General features: G+C 44.0%; 1 protein-coding gene across 4 annotated transcripts in view; it reads right to left on the bottom strand.

Annotated features, from left to right (window-relative positions):
• LOC149359690 (uncharacterized) overlaps positions 1 to 20,081 on the bottom strand; it is a 43,715-nt gene that overhangs the window by 6,212 nt on the left and 17,422 nt on the right. For 2 of the 4 annotated variants that reach the window (XM_089571813.1, XM_089571816.1), the window contains exons 8-19: positions 19,302 to 19,885; positions 16,678 to 16,885; positions 14,915 to 15,218; positions 12,945 to 13,028; positions 12,121 to 12,219; positions 10,437 to 10,521; positions 9,892 to 9,993; positions 7,471 to 7,578; positions 5,419 to 6,363; positions 3,353 to 3,661; positions 1,690 to 1,784; positions 71 to 131 (exon numbers count right to left, since the gene is read on the bottom strand). In XM_089571813.1, the coding sequence (XP_089427939.1) occupies positions 71 to 131; positions 1,690 to 1,784; positions 3,353 to 3,661; positions 5,419 to 6,363; positions 7,471 to 7,578; positions 9,892 to 9,993; positions 10,437 to 10,521; positions 12,121 to 12,219; positions 12,945 to 13,028; positions 14,915 to 15,218; positions 16,678 to 16,885; positions 19,302 to 19,885 (2,984 nt within the window). The remainder of the gene's footprint in view (positions 1 to 70; positions 132 to 1,689; positions 1,785 to 3,352; positions 3,662 to 5,418; positions 6,364 to 7,470; positions 7,579 to 9,891; positions 9,994 to 10,436; positions 10,522 to 12,120; positions 12,220 to 12,944; positions 13,029 to 14,914; positions 15,219 to 16,677; positions 16,886 to 19,301; positions 19,886 to 20,081) is intronic. The other 2 variants (XM_089571815.1, XM_089571814.1) reach the window with 2 other exon arrangements.

Here is a 20,081-nt window from a genome sequence, read left to right as displayed (position 1 = left end):
ATAAGCAAATGCTCAAGCACTTTGAGAATGCATGCAAACTGGACACTATCTGTTTCGCCACTGTGCTCACCTTAAGCTTTTCCTTGATGCCTTTGAGCTCAGACTTGTACTTGAGCAAAGCTCTTTTGCTCCTATATGGAGGAGAAAAACAACAACAAAGCAATGCAGTTTACCAGAAAACAAAGAAACATGTACAAGACATCAAAGGAATAAAGGCGTCATAATTCTCTCAGACTCTCTTGTTCACAAAGATGCACAAGACAACGCTGTGCAAAATCTTCCAAACAATCAATAACTATTTACAAACAGGTTTTTTTTTTTAAAGATGGGGTACCACTTCCAAGAACTTGTAATGTGTAGTTGACAGCCACATGATACCAGAAAGTGGACAAGCAAACATTATTCCTTAAACATTTCTGCAATGTGTCGGCCTACCACATCACTCAGGCATACGGCAATTGCATGAGCAGACAGCTATCACTTTCATATGTAACTGCTATTTATGAGAGATCGAAGTCTGTTGATTCCGCACAGGTTCACAATGGCAGCACAAAAATGTGTGCGATGTTTCAATAACAGCAGACATGAAATATGTGAAATATGGCATAAGAATTAAGGAAAATCAATGTTTCCTACTGACATGCTTATGTTGCTAAATCATTTGTACCGTCAAATGCCCTTGCCATCGGAAAAACCAAACTGCCCCACAAGAACTTGTAAAACATAAAACTGAACTGAAGCACCAAAATGTCTCGCACTGTTCCATAATCAGCAGTGACAATGCTACTCCATATATGAAAGGCAACTCTTTGAGATTTTCACATATTTCATTTTCATTTGATGGTTGCAAGACGCCTTTTTTTTTTGTAGCAGTAAGTTTTTCTTTACATGCCCTGCAAAATACCCTTATTAAGGTAGCAAAGGCTCAAGATAAGACCGACACAGGTGGCTAATGGTTGTGCCATATGTGACAAGATGATGATGATCTTTTATGGCACAGGGTGGTTTCATAAACACAAGGTGGGGTCAAAGACCCATTTCCCAAGCACTTCACTCCAAAGAAGCCGAGCACCGGCCAGGGGAAAGCTTGTACCCAATGTACTTTTGCGGTCGCTGCGTGTGACTTAGCAGAGGTTGTAAACATTACTGGCAGAACCCTTGCGTGCATGCTGAATGACTTAAACAGTGACTGTAAGTGATTCACGAGACACTTGAACTGAGTGAAAACAAGCGCAAGTTCTACAGCCGACTGTCAATGAGCCGAACACGTAAGGTAACAAAAATTTGTTTGAATTATGCAGAGTGAGAAATACGAAGAGCCTTTTTACAGATTAATCAGTTCAAATTAATCAGTGGTTTGAACTATGACAGTTCAAATTAATGAGAGTCCATTATATTCAAACAAACATGGAGCATGAAGCATCAAGCAGGCAGTATTTGTGCACAGCAAAAGCAGGGCTGCTCATAAAGATCAATCCAGCAAATATCACATGGTGAGCAAGCAATTCGTGCTGAAGGAAAACATCGCTTGTCAGCCTAGCTTTGTGTAATCAGAATATACTAGTAGAAAATATTCTGTTAAGGTTTTGCTACTCAAAAATGTTATTAAAAAAGAAACCTTACCGCCGACAGGAAAGCTGTTGAAAAAAAAAATGCCACCTCGATATCAGTGCACATAGCACTACTCACCTGTACCTTTCCTTGGCTAGCTTGGCATCCCCTAATAAGCACTCCCTGGTGACGCTGGTGTGCGTGGCCGTGACAGCTTGCTCCTCTGTGTGGACCTAGTTAAGGAACAACAATTTCAAGCATGTAACATAGCACACTTCAGGGTTTGTGGCAAGCTATGGTATCAGAACTATTATGATGACATGACCCATTCAATGCGATAAGAATGGGTGCTACTGCTAGTTACCACTTCATCCGAAGTTCAGCAGAACTTCCAGCTCACCTGTACTGAGAGTGATGCAAGAGTTAATGTGACCTCTGCTGTACCAGAGGGCTAGAGCAAGTTAGGAAAGAACACGAAGCACTAATCACAGTAACTCACAAGAACTAAAACAAACCTGAAAAGCAAATGGTGACAAACACAGATGAAATTGACATGCTGCCACTATGGTCGATGAGAAGACCTTTTGGCAATGAAGAGAAAGGTTCCGGGTTTGGACCATCTGAAACTGTGTCACTCCACCAATAGTTGAGCCGCACTACAACCACCAGGCATGTTACTTGCTGCTTGTTTGCTTTGCTCTGTCGACAGTGTGTAGCTGGCACCATTTATGGAAGCTTTGTGTAGCCGAACATTCCCCCCAAAATTTGCTCTAATAAAAAAAGTTTTTGCTATGGCTAAAACTGAAAATGAAAGCACTGAAAATGTGCAGTTATGTTAGAAATATGTCTTTAAAGTAACGAGTGCTACCAGTAGGCTATATATTAAAGAGGAAACTATTAACTGCAACTCGGGACTATATTCTGCTGCGTAAAATGAAAGGGTATGTTCCGGATCTGTACCTTTCGCTCCATTGTCAATTTATTGTGAAACTTTTATTTCCAACAGTTTGAAGGGTTTCAGGCCCCTCGCTTTAACGACGGCCAGAAGGTATAGGCTTCTGGCGGTGTCTTTGGCCAGTTGGACGACCTTTGTCCGAGTCTCCGGATCGGAGCTCAATAGGAGAGCCTCTCAATGGTCAAGCAGCTTAAGTTTTTTTTCCCTCCAGAGGGGTAACAGGGCATTCCCAAAGAATACGGTTGAGATCCGCTTTGCCGTTACATAGCTTGCACTCATTTGAATATCGTCCCAGATAATAGACTACACAAAACTGGGTTCGGGAATGCGTGAGTTTGGAGACGGCGCCAAGAGGTGGCCTTACTCTTTGCCAGTGATTTATTAGCAGGGGGGGGTATCAAGAAAAGTTAGTCACGAAGTATAGTACAGTAACCAGCTAATTTCAGTCATATAGAAAAATACTGATTATACCTCATTCTGATGATAATGCAAAGCAGTACGAAGGTAAGGGCTAACAGGTAATTCATGTGAACATTCATAGTGCGAAAAACAAATGTGGATAAAGCGCTCAGTGCTGTGTTTGTGTCTTATCTTCTTCGTCTGCGTCCTTTGCGCTGTTTTCCTAAGGAGCAACCAACTAGCTTGCACTTCAATGCTTGTAAGCTCATGTCCTGTTATTTCTTTTCATCGTCCACGAGTGTTTTTCAGGCTATGTATGTTCAGAGGATGTACAATCTGTAATAAAAGGCAAGGCTCACAGATTTCTGCGGCGTCACATTTCTCTTTTAACACGAGAGCCCGTGGCACGACATATAAACATGAAAACACACAAATGCCCATGCTTACCGGATAAGTAGGACGCACGGCCGCATCGCTCCGAAGACTCTCTCGCCTCTGAACCTCGTTCTTGAGGTCCGTCAGGGTCACCGCAAGGTTGTTGAGCACGGCCGTGAGGTCAGTGCCGGGTGCCGTCTCACCAAGGTCTGCTGAAATGCGCCTCAAGCAGCCAGTGCTGTCCTTCCTCCTCAAAGAGGCCGTCTGCTCGAGCATGCAGTCCAGCCGATGCAGCACCTCCTGCCACTGGTCTGTGCCTGGAATGCTACTGCGTTCACCCATTCGGCCAAGTAGGTCTTCGTGTTGCCTCTGCATAGTTGCCTGGGAGCGAGCACACAGTTCAACAGTTCAATCACCTCGAGCAGAAAATTCAATCACCTCGAGCAGAAAATTCAATGACCTCTAGCACAAAGTTCAATGACCTCTAGCACAAAGTTCAATGACCTCGAGCACCAAGTTCAATGACCCCAAGCACAATGATCAGTCATGTCAAGCACTAAGTTTGACTACCTCGGCCATCACTCCGTAAACATGAGGCGTCCATTTTGAACTCCTGCATCTTGAGCTGGGGATTGACCTCATGTTGCACAAGTTGATGTGGAAAAGCGGCTTGACAGGACGAAAAACTTCTGGCCCTTTAATTCTCCAGTGTCTTGCAAGGCTAGTGATTAGCAGAACCACTGCCAAGACATTCATTCTCTCACATGTGACAGAGTGCAGCATCAAGTCCCAAAGAATCGCCACCACTGCACCACGTGAATGATCAGTGTATGCAATAAAAATGTAGTTGCAAGGGGCACTGTCATGTGATATAATCAAAAGAAAGAGCAAGTCTATCCTTTAGCCCTTAATTTTCTTTTTTTTACAGCGCTGCAGATTAATTTCAGCAAGTTCAACTCAGAAAATGCAGTGCATCAACAATTTTATTGTTTGGCAGTATGTTCGGATCACACACCTTGTGGCTAACATGCTTTGTGTATAGCTTTGTGTATACATATTGGGTTAACATGCTCCTGTGTAAATCTTATTGGTGAGCATTCCTCCTACCCCTCCCCCCTTCCGGTGTTTTTTTTAAAATTGATTTTGCAACCATGGCTTTGCAGAAATGATCATCACAGAATGAGCACCACGACAAAAAATGCAGTCCTAAGTAAAGGATATTGTTGAGATACTACCACATGTATGAATTTGACATCTGACAGCCCATACAGAATGGACGACTGCAGCAGTAAATGCCATTGCATTGTGTTAAGTACTAGTTGATTACAGCACGGTTCTAAGTAGAACTCATAGCACGCCAACTTCTCTTGGAAAATTATGCTGCAGAAAAACTGCTTAAACTTCTATTCTAATATTTGTATACCTCAATATCACATCCAAGAACTATAACGAGTACTACTTAGCAGATAATAATGTACTTGTGATGAATACAAAGTTGCAAAAATGTTTCAAAATTAACAGCTCTCTCACTATTTCCATGGTTGTGCCAGAAAGAAACAACAACAGCGTGAAAGAACTCTGACAACAACATGAGGCAAGTCTTTGCTATCAGCCTGACTGTGTGGCTTAGCTTTGAAGGGAAACTGAAGACAACTCCATCCAATTCTTAATCGCAGTAAAAATTGATTCCCTGGCTCTTTTTGGCTATAATTAACATTTGGAAAAAAGTGCAATTTACTGCCAAGAAAATTGGAATTAAAAATACTCCTGCCACTCAATTCAAACTTGTGAGATCCTCACCGAAAAGGACGAGTTGTCACTGTTGAAGTGAATGGCATTGTAGAGTAGCCTCTGGGATCTGCGGCTGGTTATCGGTGTTGAAGCAAGCTTTTTACTTGCGAAATCAGCTGCGGCGGCGACACCCACAAGTAATTTTTTTGTCTTTTCTAGATTATAAAGCTCCATTTTCAGTGACAGTAATCTTTCTGCGATTAAAATGCAGTACCCTATTGACACAGGCCATCTCCAATTTGGCTTTAGCACCCCATTAACAGCTCATGCTGTAAGAACGAATATATAAAGGCAGGACCAAAAGTGAGAGCAGTGGTTGACAAAATATTCCGGTAAGTCACACTCACGTGCATGGACCTGAGTTCAGTAGAGACCGGTTCCACCATCTTGGAGACCTGTTCAATGCCCCTCTCTTGACAGGACTCCAGCTGGGCAAACATGCCACTTGTGTCCATCTGGATCAACTCATCCTTTAAGCTCTGCAACTCCCGAAGTGCGGTGCTCTGGTTCAGTTTGATCTCAGCAAAGCCATCAGACAGGGCTGAGCCGTTAAAGACGTTGTCCTCATGACGACAGACTGCCGCCGAGTGACTGGCACCGGGAGTGGCTGCTGCAGTGAGGGTGCTTTGCTGAGATGGCAGCTTGTTCAGCAGGTTCAGCATTTCCTGCTTCGTCGCGGCGTGGTACTCTCCGAACGCCTCGACAACCTTTTGTGTGGCACTAGCCACTTCCGACTGAGACGCCTTTCTGATCTCATCTGCGTAGAAGTCGAGGCGATCCAGGATTCGACTAACGCCTTCCTTGATGTCAGACAGGTCGGCAGTTCCGTCGCCAGCAAACTGGCCATTGGTCGACTCCAGCAGCTCGTGAGGCACAGAGCCAGAGCTCACCTTGCTCGCCAGCACTGTTTGTATCTTTTCCAAAGTGTCTGTCAGCACCCTCTGGTTGGCTTCGAGGCGCTCCAGCGTTTGGTTGATGCTGCCGAAATTGTGCGTCCATGTTGTTGTGAGCTGGTTGTTGTCGTCCTCCAGCAACCTGTTTGCGTTCTTGTCGGCCCCAAGATCGTAACCTTTTGGCTGCAAGAGGCTGCTGTCAATGTTTCGAAGTAGTTCGGAGGTGTGCTCGGCGCTCTCAGAAAGTCTCTGGAGATCCTTCAGCGCTGATGTGGACAGGTTCAGCAGCTTGGAGATTCCTTCCTCTGCACGTTCGATGCCGTGTGCTGAGTCCGCCTTCAAGTTCAAAGATGTGAGGACATTGTGCAGAGCCCCAAGCTTCTCTTGAATAGCAGCAAACTGAGGAACCAAACAATGATGTAAGAGTGAATATTAACCAACAAACAAACGAATTTACTCAATGATACATTGTCATACAGCTACTCAATAATACAGTGTCCTCCAGCAAGAGTAGACACAATTACAGGAATGAGGCAGTCCTAAACGTAGAAACTAAAAATTCACAGCCTCTAGTGTTCACTTAGAGCTAGTTCAGCCTTAACAGATAGAAAGGGACAGAAACTAGATACCATGAAGGGTGACTTCAGAGCACTGACATAAATGGATCACACTCTGTAATCACCTGAATCAATTTTGGTCTTTGCATAGCAGTGGAATACTATACTTTCCTGAATGTAACGTGACCACGATAGTAATGTGAGGGTCAAATTTGCGAGCATGTGAGAGAGGGCACAAATTTAAGAAAAGAGGCCGCAGTATATGAAGAGAGGGGCATAACTTTACGAACAAAAGTATCTAAAAGAAATGGCTTTCACAGGTCCCTTCCATTTCGAGAGAGCCATTCAAAAGATTATCAGATAAGAACAATATGAAGATAAATAAGCACAGTGTTACTACCATTCTGACTACACCTACTACCACAACTAGTTCACAACAACTTTACCCTACAGACAAGTCCGAGACTGCTTTGTCAAGCTCAGTGCAAGCTAAGCCACCTTGCTTGGCTGTTGGCAAAGGCCTTGAGTGTGATTATTAACATGACAATCAACAATAGAGGCATTTAAATAAGGCAGCTTCCACAGAAGTGTCCAAAGCCCACGGCTGAACATCTAATTGTCTCTCACTGTACGATGACTGAATCAAAATACTTCACATGCTTGTTGTCAGCACACAGCCATACTTGCATACCGGTTAGCAAATAATCAGAGTAGCAAACAGTTCCGAGCAAAAGCCACAATGACAGCACCAAGAGACAATCACAAGACCTTCCAAACATCGGCATGCTGCAGCCAAAAATGAAATGGGCATTCATGGCAAACATGTCACACAGAAAGAGTGTGAACGAGAAATTCTCTGGAGCAATTCTTTTTCCCCTGATACGGCACAAGCTGAGACCCCACATAATTCTTTGAAAATGACTGCACTGTTAGAAACACAAGCACACACCTCAGTAGTTGTCTGCGCAGTCAGCGAATGCACGTCCCTCTCATTGATTCTGAGCATAAGTTTTTCTCTCTCTTCAGCCCACTGCTTCTGCTTCTCGCTGATTATTTCCTGCAAACAAGAGCCCAGTAAGAGTCTTCCACGCAATCCACACTCTTTCCTGCGGCCAATAACTGACAAAATTTTGCAGTACTGTGTACACAAAGTGGGCTAGTTGGTATAAAGACATGTTGTGAAAAAGAAACATTTCGGCGGTAAAAAAAGAACTGTTTACATTAAAAACAAAAGAAAAACAATGCTAACAACTTCTTGGTCCCCATCTGGTTGCACAATTGCACTAACGCATGCTAGTACTGTGTTCTCCAATCCAGGATCCTGCAACATGGTTTTGCACAGGCCACTTGGAAATCAAAGCAAAAGCACAAAGAGAACATTCCTTTCATACTCTCTGTCGCATTCCATGCATCGTGTTATTTTAGTTGTGTTATTCAAGTTCACTCAGACTGGGGAGTGAAAAGAATGAAGCCAGTGCATGCATTGATCTTCACCTTTTCACAGAAAAGCTCAGGAAAATCCTCCATGCAAGACCCCTGTTTATATGTGCCTGGGTCTCGCATGAAAATGGCTTTTCGATATCTGTTCTATTTTAGAACACACTTGGCACTAGTACAGTCGAGCCCGTTTATAACGAAGCCACTTATAGCGAAATAGCGGTTATAACGGAGGGATTTCAATTTCCCATTTTTGCATTTTCAATACCTTTTGGGCCCGGTTTTAACGAAGTAAATAAGAGCGCGTCAGCGGATATAATGAAGAGATTTAATACCAACCGCAAAATAATCTGCTAATCAACACATTTTGCGTCCTTTTTGCGTCGACAGCCTGCTTGGAGCAGCTTTGGGATTCCGCTAGCGACTTGAACCTTGTGCCTGCGGGTCTAAGCCACATGAACTTGACGACTGAAGAAGTTGCCGGGAGTGTCATGGAAGAGACCTTGGCGGACAGCGGCTCCGACAGCGAATGCGACGATGCTAGTTGTGCCCCTAAGCCGGTCACCTCCGCAGCGGCCATCGCAGCTGTTGACACGCTACGGATGTACCTCGGGAGTCCGGAGTTCGACCAGATCTTTGGTTCGCAGTTGGATGGTATGGAAGCCGCAATCCTGAAGTCCGCACTCGCGAAACGTGTTCAGGGGACGCTGGACGACTTCTTTCAGCGGCAATAAATCGGTATGGCGATGTTTGCATTTTTTTTTCGTAGTCCGCATATTACGAAATAGCGGATATAGCGAAGTGATTTCCGTTTGCCGCCGACTTCGTTATAACCGGGCTAGACTGTACATGCCTAGCATGACCGCTGAAGATAAAAACAGAGCCCACCCAGCTGACCAGACCTGTGCTGCCAGTTGCAAAGAAAAGATTGAACAACTGGCGCTAAAGTTGAGTTTTATGTCACCGGTCGTGAAGTTCCTCAATAGATGGGAGAACTTTATTGTGGCCACTTTTGTATATTGACAGTTCTTATCGACCAGATAAAGTACTGGAGCTAAATGCGCCTCTAAGCAAAACAGACATTAAAATTCCATCTCTCAGAGAGAATTCAGTATGCCAACATCAACTGGTCGGCGAGTTGGTCTGACATATCCAGTGAAGCAGGGCAACGGCACAGGGCCAAGGGAAGAAAGGGACAAACACAGTGCTGTGTTTGTCCCTTTCTTCCCTTGGCCCTGTGCCATTGCGCTGCTTCACTAGATATATCAGTATGCCAAGCCAGGGCGGTAAAATATTAGAGCAAGTAAATGGTGCACAAAAAGAGAGAGAGAGATGACACGAGGGCTACTGTTTACTGCGGGCAACACAACAAAACATCCCTCACAATAGGCTGCCAGTAGGCAACACAATAAAACATCACTCACAACAGGCTTCACAATAGGCTGTTTGCTGCAGGCAACACAATAAAACATCACTCATAATAGGCTGCCAGTTAGTAGCACTTGTGTCATTCATCACTTTGTTCTGTTTGCTTGCACTAATATTCTAACTAATGAACGAACTAGCCCAACTCAATGCTTTGTTACGTTACAGGCACACGCAAAATGATAGCTCTGCAGTTTTCAGAGGAAGAATACAGGCCCCTGTACAGAGCATGCACATTCGAAACACACTGGACAATGAATTCTAAACAAGTGCTGATTTTAGCATGACGAATTTGGCAGAACCCACCACAAAGAATACAAAGAAGAGCAAAGACAATTTTACTGCCCATGATTTTGAGCACATTAATTGGAACGTCGTACGGGCCGGGAACGTAACAATAAGGTTTTACTGCATACGCCTGTAAGGGGCATCGGTGCTCCGGCTCATGCAAATAGTACATGCTTCCGCACAATTAAGGAGCACACCCACCGTGCACTCCCAGGCTTACCTTGAACAGTGCCTCTTGCTTTTCACTTGCATCTTTGTAGATGTCTGTTGACTCCTTGTAGGCGGTCAGCTGCTTCTGGAGATACTCAATCTCTCGGTGGAGCTGTGGTTATGGGTGGAGCAAAAAAAATTAAGGAAGGAGAAAAAAAAAAGGAAGAGGAAAAAACTAAACTTGTGCAGCCAATCATGTGCAGTCGACATATGATATCTAACCATGGTAAAACAGCGCGGAAAAAACACGAGGACGGAACAAACACGACAACACGAGTGCTGACTTTCAACTGACGATTTATTACGCACATGTGTACATATATAGCATTCCCGCCAAACACTAAACAGAACAAAAAAAAACACTGCATCATCACTCGTCAGTTGAAAGTCAGCGCTCGTGTTGTCGTGTTTGTTCCGTCCTCGTGTTTTTTCCGCGCTGTTTTACCATGGATAGTAATAACCAACTTGCCCACCTTTCTGCACTTCTAAATGATATCTAAGTTTAGCTCAAATGAGTGGACAGTGAATAACTGTTTGAAGATATTGTTGTCTTACATCTTTGATGAGCCCTTTTGCACTCTTGAGTTCCTGTTCCAGGTCAGCTAGCTTGCTGTCGATCGCATCCTTGGCTTCAAAGTCTCTGTCGAGCAAAAGAGTGATAGCGCAATTGTGGTTCATTTCATGGCTTCTGCATCTGACACGAAGTGCCCTAGCAGTAGTATAGATTTCTGGCAAATATGAAACTTGCCAATGACAGCAAATAGAGTGCTACAGTGGTTTCTGAGCACTATGTGAGTAAATGAAGCTATGTGTAGTTTCCGACATTCACCCATATCTTGCAAGCTGCATGCAATAAACTTGTCCGCCACGTACAAACTTGTCTGCTGCCTACCACTTATCACTGCTGTAAAATGCTCATTTACGACCCTCGCGTCCTGCTCAAAGCACAAGTGGCAATCCACGCAGAACACCACACCTAATGAACTGCCAATGAAATGCCTCTCAAAGTCAATGGTCTCTTGGTCAATGTGCAGGTTTGTATCAGTTGCTTGTCATGCTGTCCTCCTGCACTGATGACTGTCAGGGTTGATGAGATTCACTGGTCACTGACCATGGTCAAACAAAAACAAAAATGACGTTTCGGGAGCGCTACGGCTCCCTTGTTCACAATGAGCAACCGGCTCGTCGTCCTGGGCTTTTTGTAGCGGTTAGTATCGTTTTTAGACATTTAGCGTAGATAGGGTGCAATGTGCCATCATTCTTATTTATTGTGTTAGGCGTAGTCTGGATTATTAGTGACTCGAGATTTCGGCGGGCTGATACATTCTTTTCTGTTGTCACTATATCTGCTTCGTCCCAGTTAATTTCATGAATCTCATCAGGCCATGATTCCTGACCAGACGGTATGCCGTCGAACCCTTGACTACTGTCAGGGTTGCACAGCATCCCAGTAGCATTGAAGACGAAGTTGTGACTTGTACTGCAAGTTGTGCAACTATGCATCACCTTCTCTCGATTTCTGCACAACAACAGTCGCCCTGACACACACTGTCGTTGCCATGTCCAAGCATGCTTGCACTTGCATTCAGCAACTTCACCTAACCGAAGAAAACTATGTATATTGAAATAAATAAGAGGCTTGCTTCATCTGTGAGATGAAGTTATGAAGTGAAAATGAGTGGCATGCTTTGGCACAATGACAACGACATGTCAGTGAGACTTCACAGAGGCTTTACCCGACAATACGCCTGTCCAATCACATGCGCGGCAAGATCCTCTCTACCCACTGCCGCTTGTACAATGCTGATGCATTTTTCTCAGACACCGCAGTTCCACATTTTTCAGACCTGTCAGTGCAAGTCAGTGTGACAGACCCCAATGCACGTCAGTGTGACAAAGAAAGTAAGAGCAGTAAATAAGAGCATACTCATTTGCTTCCACCTGCCATTTGATAAGTTAAATAGTGAAGCCTCTCAATGATGTGTACAAAGCAAAAAGTACAGTCCACCTCCAAATGCTCACATTAGTAAGCGTGCACCTTAGTATTAGGCATTTAGAAGAACCCCACCACAACCCAAGGAACCAGACACAGGTGTTACAAGACTGGTGTTGCATGCTCTTGAGGTATATCTCCCCACCCAAGTATATAAACGCACGAAGAAAATGAGGCCCAGTAAGCTGTGCGACAATGAACATTAACTCAGAACAGATGCTCTGATTTCTCGAGTGATCATCCCACCTCATGATGGCTTCCTCTCTCTTTGTAAGCTGCTGCTCCAGTTCCCTGGCAAGCAAATCTGCATTCCTTCGATGCTGAATCTCTTCTTGCAGTTCAGCCCTGTTAGCCGTGGAGAACAGAAGAGTGAAAAGACTGCCTCAACGGCCGTTCACGCACTGAATTTGATCCTCTGCCTTCTCTCCCTTCTACACAGCAACAGGTGAAAAAATAAAGAATGGCCCAATAAAAATGTGACAAATTTTGTGCCACATAACAGCTTTATGCATTGAGAAGTCAGCGCACGTTGATATTCCCGTCTATATCCAAATGCAGGTTTAAGCTTCAGATGCTCTAACAAATCAAATTTCTACTCCACAGGCCCCATTATGCACTTAGAGCCTCTTCCAGCATGAATTCGATGGTTCGGGGAGAGAGAATTGTGCTACTATAAAAACTTCCATCAGTTCATCACTGAAAATTTGTGAAACCTGTACATTTCACAATGAGAATGCCCTTCCTGCTAATGTCACAACTTTGCTGCTTGTCAACTTGCCCCCTTTAGCATGCACGCAGTCAGTACTCCATGTCTTCCAGTCTTAAGAAAGGTTACAGAAAGCAGACAAAAGGGAAAGACAGAGTAAAATCCAACACCAAACACGAATGCAAGCCAGTGCTCATAATCATGCTTTGCTGCGACAAGCAAGAGCCACAGTTATAATAAGGAACTCTGTGCCATGCAAGCTTCCTTAACTATCACTCCCGCATTAGATACTTATGTGATTTCTATTCACTAGCGGCAGACAGAGATTATGCTCCGACATGCCACAGTTACTACCCCCCCTTACCTTGTGGAGCTCACTTCCCTCTGCAGAGTGGTGACCAGAGCTCCGAGGTCGGATGCTGGGGTTGCTGACAGCTCGACAACATGCCTGAGCAAGCATGAAAAACAGTGTTTTTCTATATATGACAGTTTTGGTGAAGAAAATTCAGTGCTTAGTGCTTTAGTAGCTAGGTTATGCAATTAGGTCAAAAACACTCCTCCAGTTACAAGAGGTAATCGGAAGGGAAAGAGCAGGTCCCTTAAATGCTGACTATAGGAGTTCTTTCTTTCTTTCTTTTTATTTCAAAGTACACATGTAATTACATGAAGACACTCAAGGATCCTTAGCCAGAGGCTAGTCGTGGATCCCAAAATGAATACAAATAAGTCTACTGACGATTCAGGAGGAAAAAAAAAACACACACACATTTGTCGGTGTAGAATGAAACAATTGCAATGCAAAATACAATACAAAATACAATACAAAATACAGACTGAAACACTATCGTATGACATTCATATAACCAAATAAAAAATAAATGTCATTCTACATTCAGATTGCCACGTTCAATAGATTAGTGGTATTATGCCACGCCACAGACGCATGTAGTGTCGCTTCACTGAGACGCTTCTGTGTGAAGGAAAAAAATTCTTCAATGCTCTAAATGTATTAGGTGAAGATATAACTGAGCATGGGATGGCATTCCAAATTTTGACACCAGAAAAACGGAGACATCGATGACCATAAAGATTGTTAGATATTGGAAGCAAGAACTTTCCATGAGCCGCTGAGCGAGAACTGGACGGTGGAGCCTTGTATGAAACTAAAGGAAAGGTGCTAGGGTTGCAGATAACATTTTTTACAAAAATTGCTAAACGATAGTTTCTTAAGTTAGTTAGTGGCATAATGTTATTTTGTTTAAATAAAGGCAGTGATGGAGTTCTAGGTGCAACAAAATTGATCATTCTAAGAGCCCTTTTTTGCAGCCTTACCACGGGTTCAATATACGATGGATACGTAAGGCCCCAGGACTCAATACAGTATGTTAGCTGCGACTGAAACAAACTGAAATATAATGTTTTTAGCGTATTAGTCTGAAAATATTTAGATGCTTTCGCTAATGTATAACGAGAGTTAGATGAATTTTTGCCCTAGTCACATTGCATTAAAGCCTAGATACCACAGGCCCAAATACAGGCAGGTACAAAACGAAAAAAGTTGTGAGGGCTAACTGATTCGTTTTTAAACTTCAACACAAAAATCAGCATAAAAAAAAGAAAGAAAAAGAAAAGCACATATGTAACGTCCATCCTGTTGCATGTGTGCCATTTGTTGTCCCTCTTTGTTTGCAGTTCTTTTCATTTTTATGACATAAAATGTTTGGAACATCTGTGCTGTGAAAGAACTAAATTTCAATTTGCAAAGAACTAAACTGGCAATTCTCGCCAGTTGCATATGCAAGTGCTAGTTGCACCTGCAATGCCATGAAAGGTTACGTGCAAAAAAAAAGAAAACATGGAGGGAGGAGACACGACAGGAATGCTTAGGCCAACTAGCCCGACAACATCTCTTGCTAGTTTCACTGCCCAATCCCACAGTGCGTTGGAAGGCTTTGAGCCAAGGCAGTTTTTTTTTTTTTATTCAAGCTGTTTGCCATTAGGCATAATGAAAAAGGAAAGAAAGTTATAAAAAGGAGTGCAAACAAGCCTCGCTTAAAAAGCGGCAAAAGTTCGTGATAAACCGATTATCTTGGGTCCACTTGCGATAGTCGTCTGCAACGTCCCATCGCAGGCCAACCTTTCTTAGTAAACGTCGTCTCACGGAAGCTGTAGCCGGGCAAGTCCACAGCAAGTGTTTTTCATCACACTGGTCGGGCGCAGCACCACAATGGGGACACTTGTCTGTCACTTCGTAACATTTGTCACGCCATCAGTTTCTTTTTCATGGCTCCCGTGCTCTGCAAACTTTCATATGTATATCTAAAGAGTACGTACCTTGTGGTGATTTCCTGCCTGTCAATCGCCGAGCTTCTGCTTTTCGTTGAATGACTCGATGCACTCGACCGCTTGCGGGCAATCTGCACACTGCCATCATTCATGGTGCCGCCCAGATCGTCCGGTGGCCTGGGTGAGACACTGTCTGGCCTGCCATTGTTGTCTCGCAGCAGGCTGGGTCTCCTCGAGCCGCCAATGACCAGTGGGCTCGCTCTTGATGGGGGCGCTGATGACGAAGAGGAACTCCAGGAACTGCGGAGGCGGCTTTTGCTCAGTCGGGGAGGTCTCTGCGGCGTGCCAACATCTGGAAAGGAAAACTGCTGTGAACAGTCCATTTCCTGCACACTTATGCACCATAAAAGGAAGGAACATTCAAGCAGCATTTCCCAGGAAGACTTATTTGAAGAACTAACGAAGCTTAAGGCATACAATAGTTCAGTCAGGTCAATTTGTTGAAGCATGGTACATCCACCGCCAGGCTTTCCGTACTGCCGGGTAACCCTTTAAGCGGAATAGCCACAGAGGAGGAGTGGGAGACCGCGCTGCGCAGCTCGGACCTGTGGCAGCAAAAGTTGCTCACAGAGAGAGCTGACCAGGTCGCCGAGATCCAAGAGATCAAGGCCACCAAGCGACAGTAGCCCGCCTGCGCCAGAAGAGAGCCTTCCACTTCAAAGACTCTTTACAGTTTATTCTCTCTCACTCTCTCCCATTCAAGCACAGCAGCGGTGATCTCAAAGTTTTGTTTCGAAGAAGTACATCTAGAACACAGTATGGGGATTTGTAAGTCGATTTCTTAGCTAATTTACACGACCGCAATGGACCAGTGGTTATGGTGCATGGCTGCTGACCCGAAAGACGCGGATTCGATCCCGGCTGCGGTGGTCAAATCTCGATGGAGCTGAAATTCTAGAGGCCTGTATACTGTGCAATGTCAGTGCACGTTGAAGGACCCCAAAGTGGACGAAATTTCCGGAGACCTTCACTACGGTGTCCCTTATAGCCTGAGTTGTTTCGGGACGTTAAACGCCCATAAAACAAAAAAAAAACCATAGCTAATTTGCCAATTCCAGCTTACACTCACATACCACTGCCATTCTTTGTTTACTACTCAGGTTCAGCAAACAATCATTGCCCCAGTTATGTCAACTTAAGTTACGTGCACCAGCCCGACTTTCTGTGGCCCCCTTCTACAGTTGCCTTCTCTTGGAACCCACTCTCTTACCCTAAAAGACCACCAGTAACCTGTTCTTCCCACTGCATGGCCTGTCCATGTCCACTTCCTTTTCTTGATTTCACCTAGATTATCATTAGCGCCCCTTTGTTCCCTAGCCTACTCTAAACAGATGTCCATAGCATTCCCTCTTAAAAAATTTTCCAGATGCTCCCATGCTTATTACATCTGAACCACATGTTTACCATAACAGTCAACAATTTTCAACATGAGAAGAATGTGCAACAGCATTCGTAAGCTATCAGTTATTAAAGCTCTGTGATGCCACCTAAAAGTCTCATGTCTCTATCTAGTTCTGTGGAAATTGTAACAGCATCGATGGGAGGGTGACTTTGAGTTTAAGAATGAGGCGATTATGTCTCCAAACATGAAGAATGCATCCTTGAAAAGGCATGCTGGATTCCAGTGCAGTCATTACGCTGCTGCCTAGATGCACTGAAGCGTCGATCCAGTCAGAATCCATTTCCTCCCGCTGCTGATATCTGCTGGAAGAGATCACATGCAGAGCAAGGGTGCTGCAGGTACTGCCTACCGTCGGAACGTGGCTGGTGCTGCTCGATTGATGGTTTCCGCTGGGGGCTCGAGGCTGACTTGCGTGGCGCCGCAGTCGGGGGGGAGCTGTTCTTTGAAATGCTCAGCTTCAGAGCCCCATTAGAGTTCACCGGGATGATTGTGTTCCTCTCCCAGATTTCCTCTGTGCCTTGGAGCGTGTCCACACGTCCCAAGGTGCCTTCCATCACCTCATGAGGAAACAAAAACGAAAACTAAGCACACACACGCAGACAAAAAAAAACACTAAAAATGTAATGTAGAAAGCACCATGAAAAAGACACTAAGATTAGCAACACCTCCTCATGTTCAGTTGAGAGGTAGTTATAAAAGTGTTACTTTAAAAAAAAATACAGTTGAACTTTAAATGTAACAACGTCTTCAACAGAGACATCAGTGTCTTTTATTAATATGGGAATTCATTAACATCATGCAAGCATTTAGCTCAATGTTTGTCTGATGTTAAAATGTAGCCTCAGTGCTGTAGCTAGCACCATTAGTGGTCACCAGAACTTCTAGACTACAGTCAAGCCCACTTATAACAATGTTCAAGTGCCATGTAAATACCATTGTTATAACCAATAATTGTTATAACAGGGTTGTGCCGAAAAAAAGAAAAGATGACAAACTTGAGAGCATTTATTGACAGTAAATACCCAGAGGGGTTTGACTGTTCTAATGCCTGTAAAAGCAGGTTAATTCGAACTTCAGGGAACTGGAACAATGTTCACCGTTTACCGAAGACCAAAGCACCGCCATCACTGTGCCAACGGGAGCTTCGCGCACCTCCACGTCACAGGAATGAAGCCGTTTTCCGGAAGTGATTCTTATGGGAAATTCAAGAAGCATGCAGAACTAAGAATGCGGTGACAGCTGACAAGAGAAAGACCGCGCTGGCTGCATGCACGCGCACTGCACCGACTGATTGGGGGTATGCATGGCACGCGTAACCAATGAAGCAATGCAGCAGCTCTCCTGACGCGATGATGCCTACCTCTTTTGCTTTCGTGGCATTGCTGCGCCAGCTTAGTGCATTGGTCGGCCCCACACGTGCGCGCTTTTGTGTTGTAAGTATGGTTTTGCTGGTGTGGTTGTAGCATTTCCTTCTTTTTTTTCTATAATGGTTGACACTCAATTACCAGATTTAATTGTTATAACCAATAATGTGCCTTGACAGCATTGCTATAAGCAGTTTATTTTACCATAGAACACATGGCAAAGCTGATGGTGCCATGGCCGACCATTGTTATATCCGATATATTGTTATAACCAGTATTGTTATAAGTGGACTTGACTGTATTTGGAGTTATCAAACCCAGGATAAATATTAATCTTTTTTTAAGTGACCAATTTATAACTGCTACTTTTATGTATATTAATATGTGATGTACCCTCATGCGTTCATACTGTTACGGTCCCAACAATGTTCCACAGCTCATTGTGCATCAGTACGCTAGTCACTGCTTTCTTTGCAAGTGTATCGCTCAACATTATTTGTGAACAAACACTGAATGTCTTGTTCCAGATCATTCAAAGCCATTATGTAATGCCCTCACTGGGCCTTCAATGTATAAAAATAAATGCCTTATGACCAGTTAGGTCTCAATAAAATTTCATTACACCGGACCTCAAATTCAACAATGAACTGTCGCATTGAGGACATCATAGTGCTGGCTGCATTAAATCTAAGTTTTATTGCAGTCTTCCTGTTGTACGTATAGTTTGGGCTGCTTTATTTGTTTTCTAATATTAAAGAAAAAGCAAACTTACAAACTCACGTGCGCATACCCACATTCTGCAAGAGGTATTTCTTTTAACTCCTCAATGGCAGAGCACATGGCATTTAATACATGGCCCCTTAGACTCTACCAAAATTGAGGAGCTACAGCCAGCACAAGAAGAAACAGGCAATTTAAGAAACAGTCACAAATAAAGCTTCGGTATTAAATCAATCAGTCAGCCATCATGTATCAGGCCAGCTAGGCCTTCCTGTTGCTGATGCCAACAACTGCCTTCATCTTGGTACCAATCACACCACTACAAGAAAGCTGTTCAAAATTTTATGAAGAAGCTCATTTCTTTTTCAATGGGAGCTAGGATAACAGAGAACATGAAGTTTGTGCTCCATAAAGAGCAGAGTATGTTGAAAAAACTATCGAGAAAGTGCTTAGCCTCCACTAGGCCAGTGTCTTGAGTGCACGACTTGAGGTCCTGAAGACCCAATGTTGAGCACAGAATATTGCAAAGATTTCAACGTTTTTCATTTGTCCCATGTACAAGATTTTGTGGAGCATGTATTGGGTAACAGAACTACCGAAATGGAAATTAAAATTAGTTAGCAGTTATCAAACAACTAAAACTGTATTGTTCAAGAACTCAAAGCTTGATATTATCAGCATGCAAATAATTTATTCAAGATACCAGCAGAAGGCATGTAACACATAGATGAAGAAAAACACAACATAATAGTATTGGACTTTCCATGCAAATATAATTTAGGTGACAATGCCTGCAAGTAATTTAGCCACTGCCCATTACTAAAGCAAGATACAAGGGCAGGTGCACAATGCAAGCTGACAAGTTGAACCGATGACGAAGAACCTATACCTTGCTAGCAGAAAGGTCCTCAATCTCCTCCGTCGAGTCCCACTCGCTGTCAGATGGGACAGGGGCCTTTTCTGTGGCAACTGCTTTCGACTGCTCAGGTACCTCTTCGAGCAGCTTTTCGATCATCTTCTCTTCTCCCTCTTTCGCAGGGTTCTTCCTGAGTTGCTGGCCATCGTACGCCAGCAGCACTTCCACAGACTTGTGCAGCTCGGGCTCAGTCATCGAGTTTCGCTTCTGCGTCACTGACGACGGCACGTGGAGCGACGTGGCCTTCGCGTCTCCTTCCGAGTCTTCAAACGAGATGTCATCCTCCATCCAACTGGGAATGTCGTTGCCTTCGAAGTGGGGCTTGCTTGGCGTTTTCTTTGGTGATGATGCTTCTGTTTGAGGCTTAGTGATAGTGATTTCTTCTTTCGATGTTTCTAGACCGGCTTCCTTCAGCGTGCCAGCCTCTATTCTTGCCTGGCTGCCATCTGTCACTGGTTTCTGCTGAGTACCAGAGTCACTGGAATTGACTATGAGGGAAGAGATGTATGGCTTGCGCTGCTCTTTGATGCCAAGATGGTTTGGGCTTGGCGAGTGCCCTGCAAGGTGCAAAAAGAAATAGAAAGGCCCTGGCACGATTAATCAAACTCCAGAAGAAATTTCTTGCTTCTGAAAGAGCACTGAATACAGATGGCGAAGAATTTTGATAAGCCAGAAAATTGCACATGAGAAAGACTAATGAACGCCCCTCGAGAACTGCAGTAACTGTGTCTAGTCACAAGAATTCTTTGCCAG

This window comes from Amblyomma mixtum, chromosome 2 (assembly GCF_055824585.1).
Source record: "Amblyomma mixtum isolate Tamu chromosome 2, ASM5582458v1, whole genome shotgun sequence".
NCBI classification, from domain to species: Eukaryota; Metazoa; Arthropoda; class Arachnida; order Ixodida; family Ixodidae; genus Amblyomma; species Amblyomma mixtum.
This window is presented reverse-complemented; position numbering and strand designations above follow the sequence as displayed.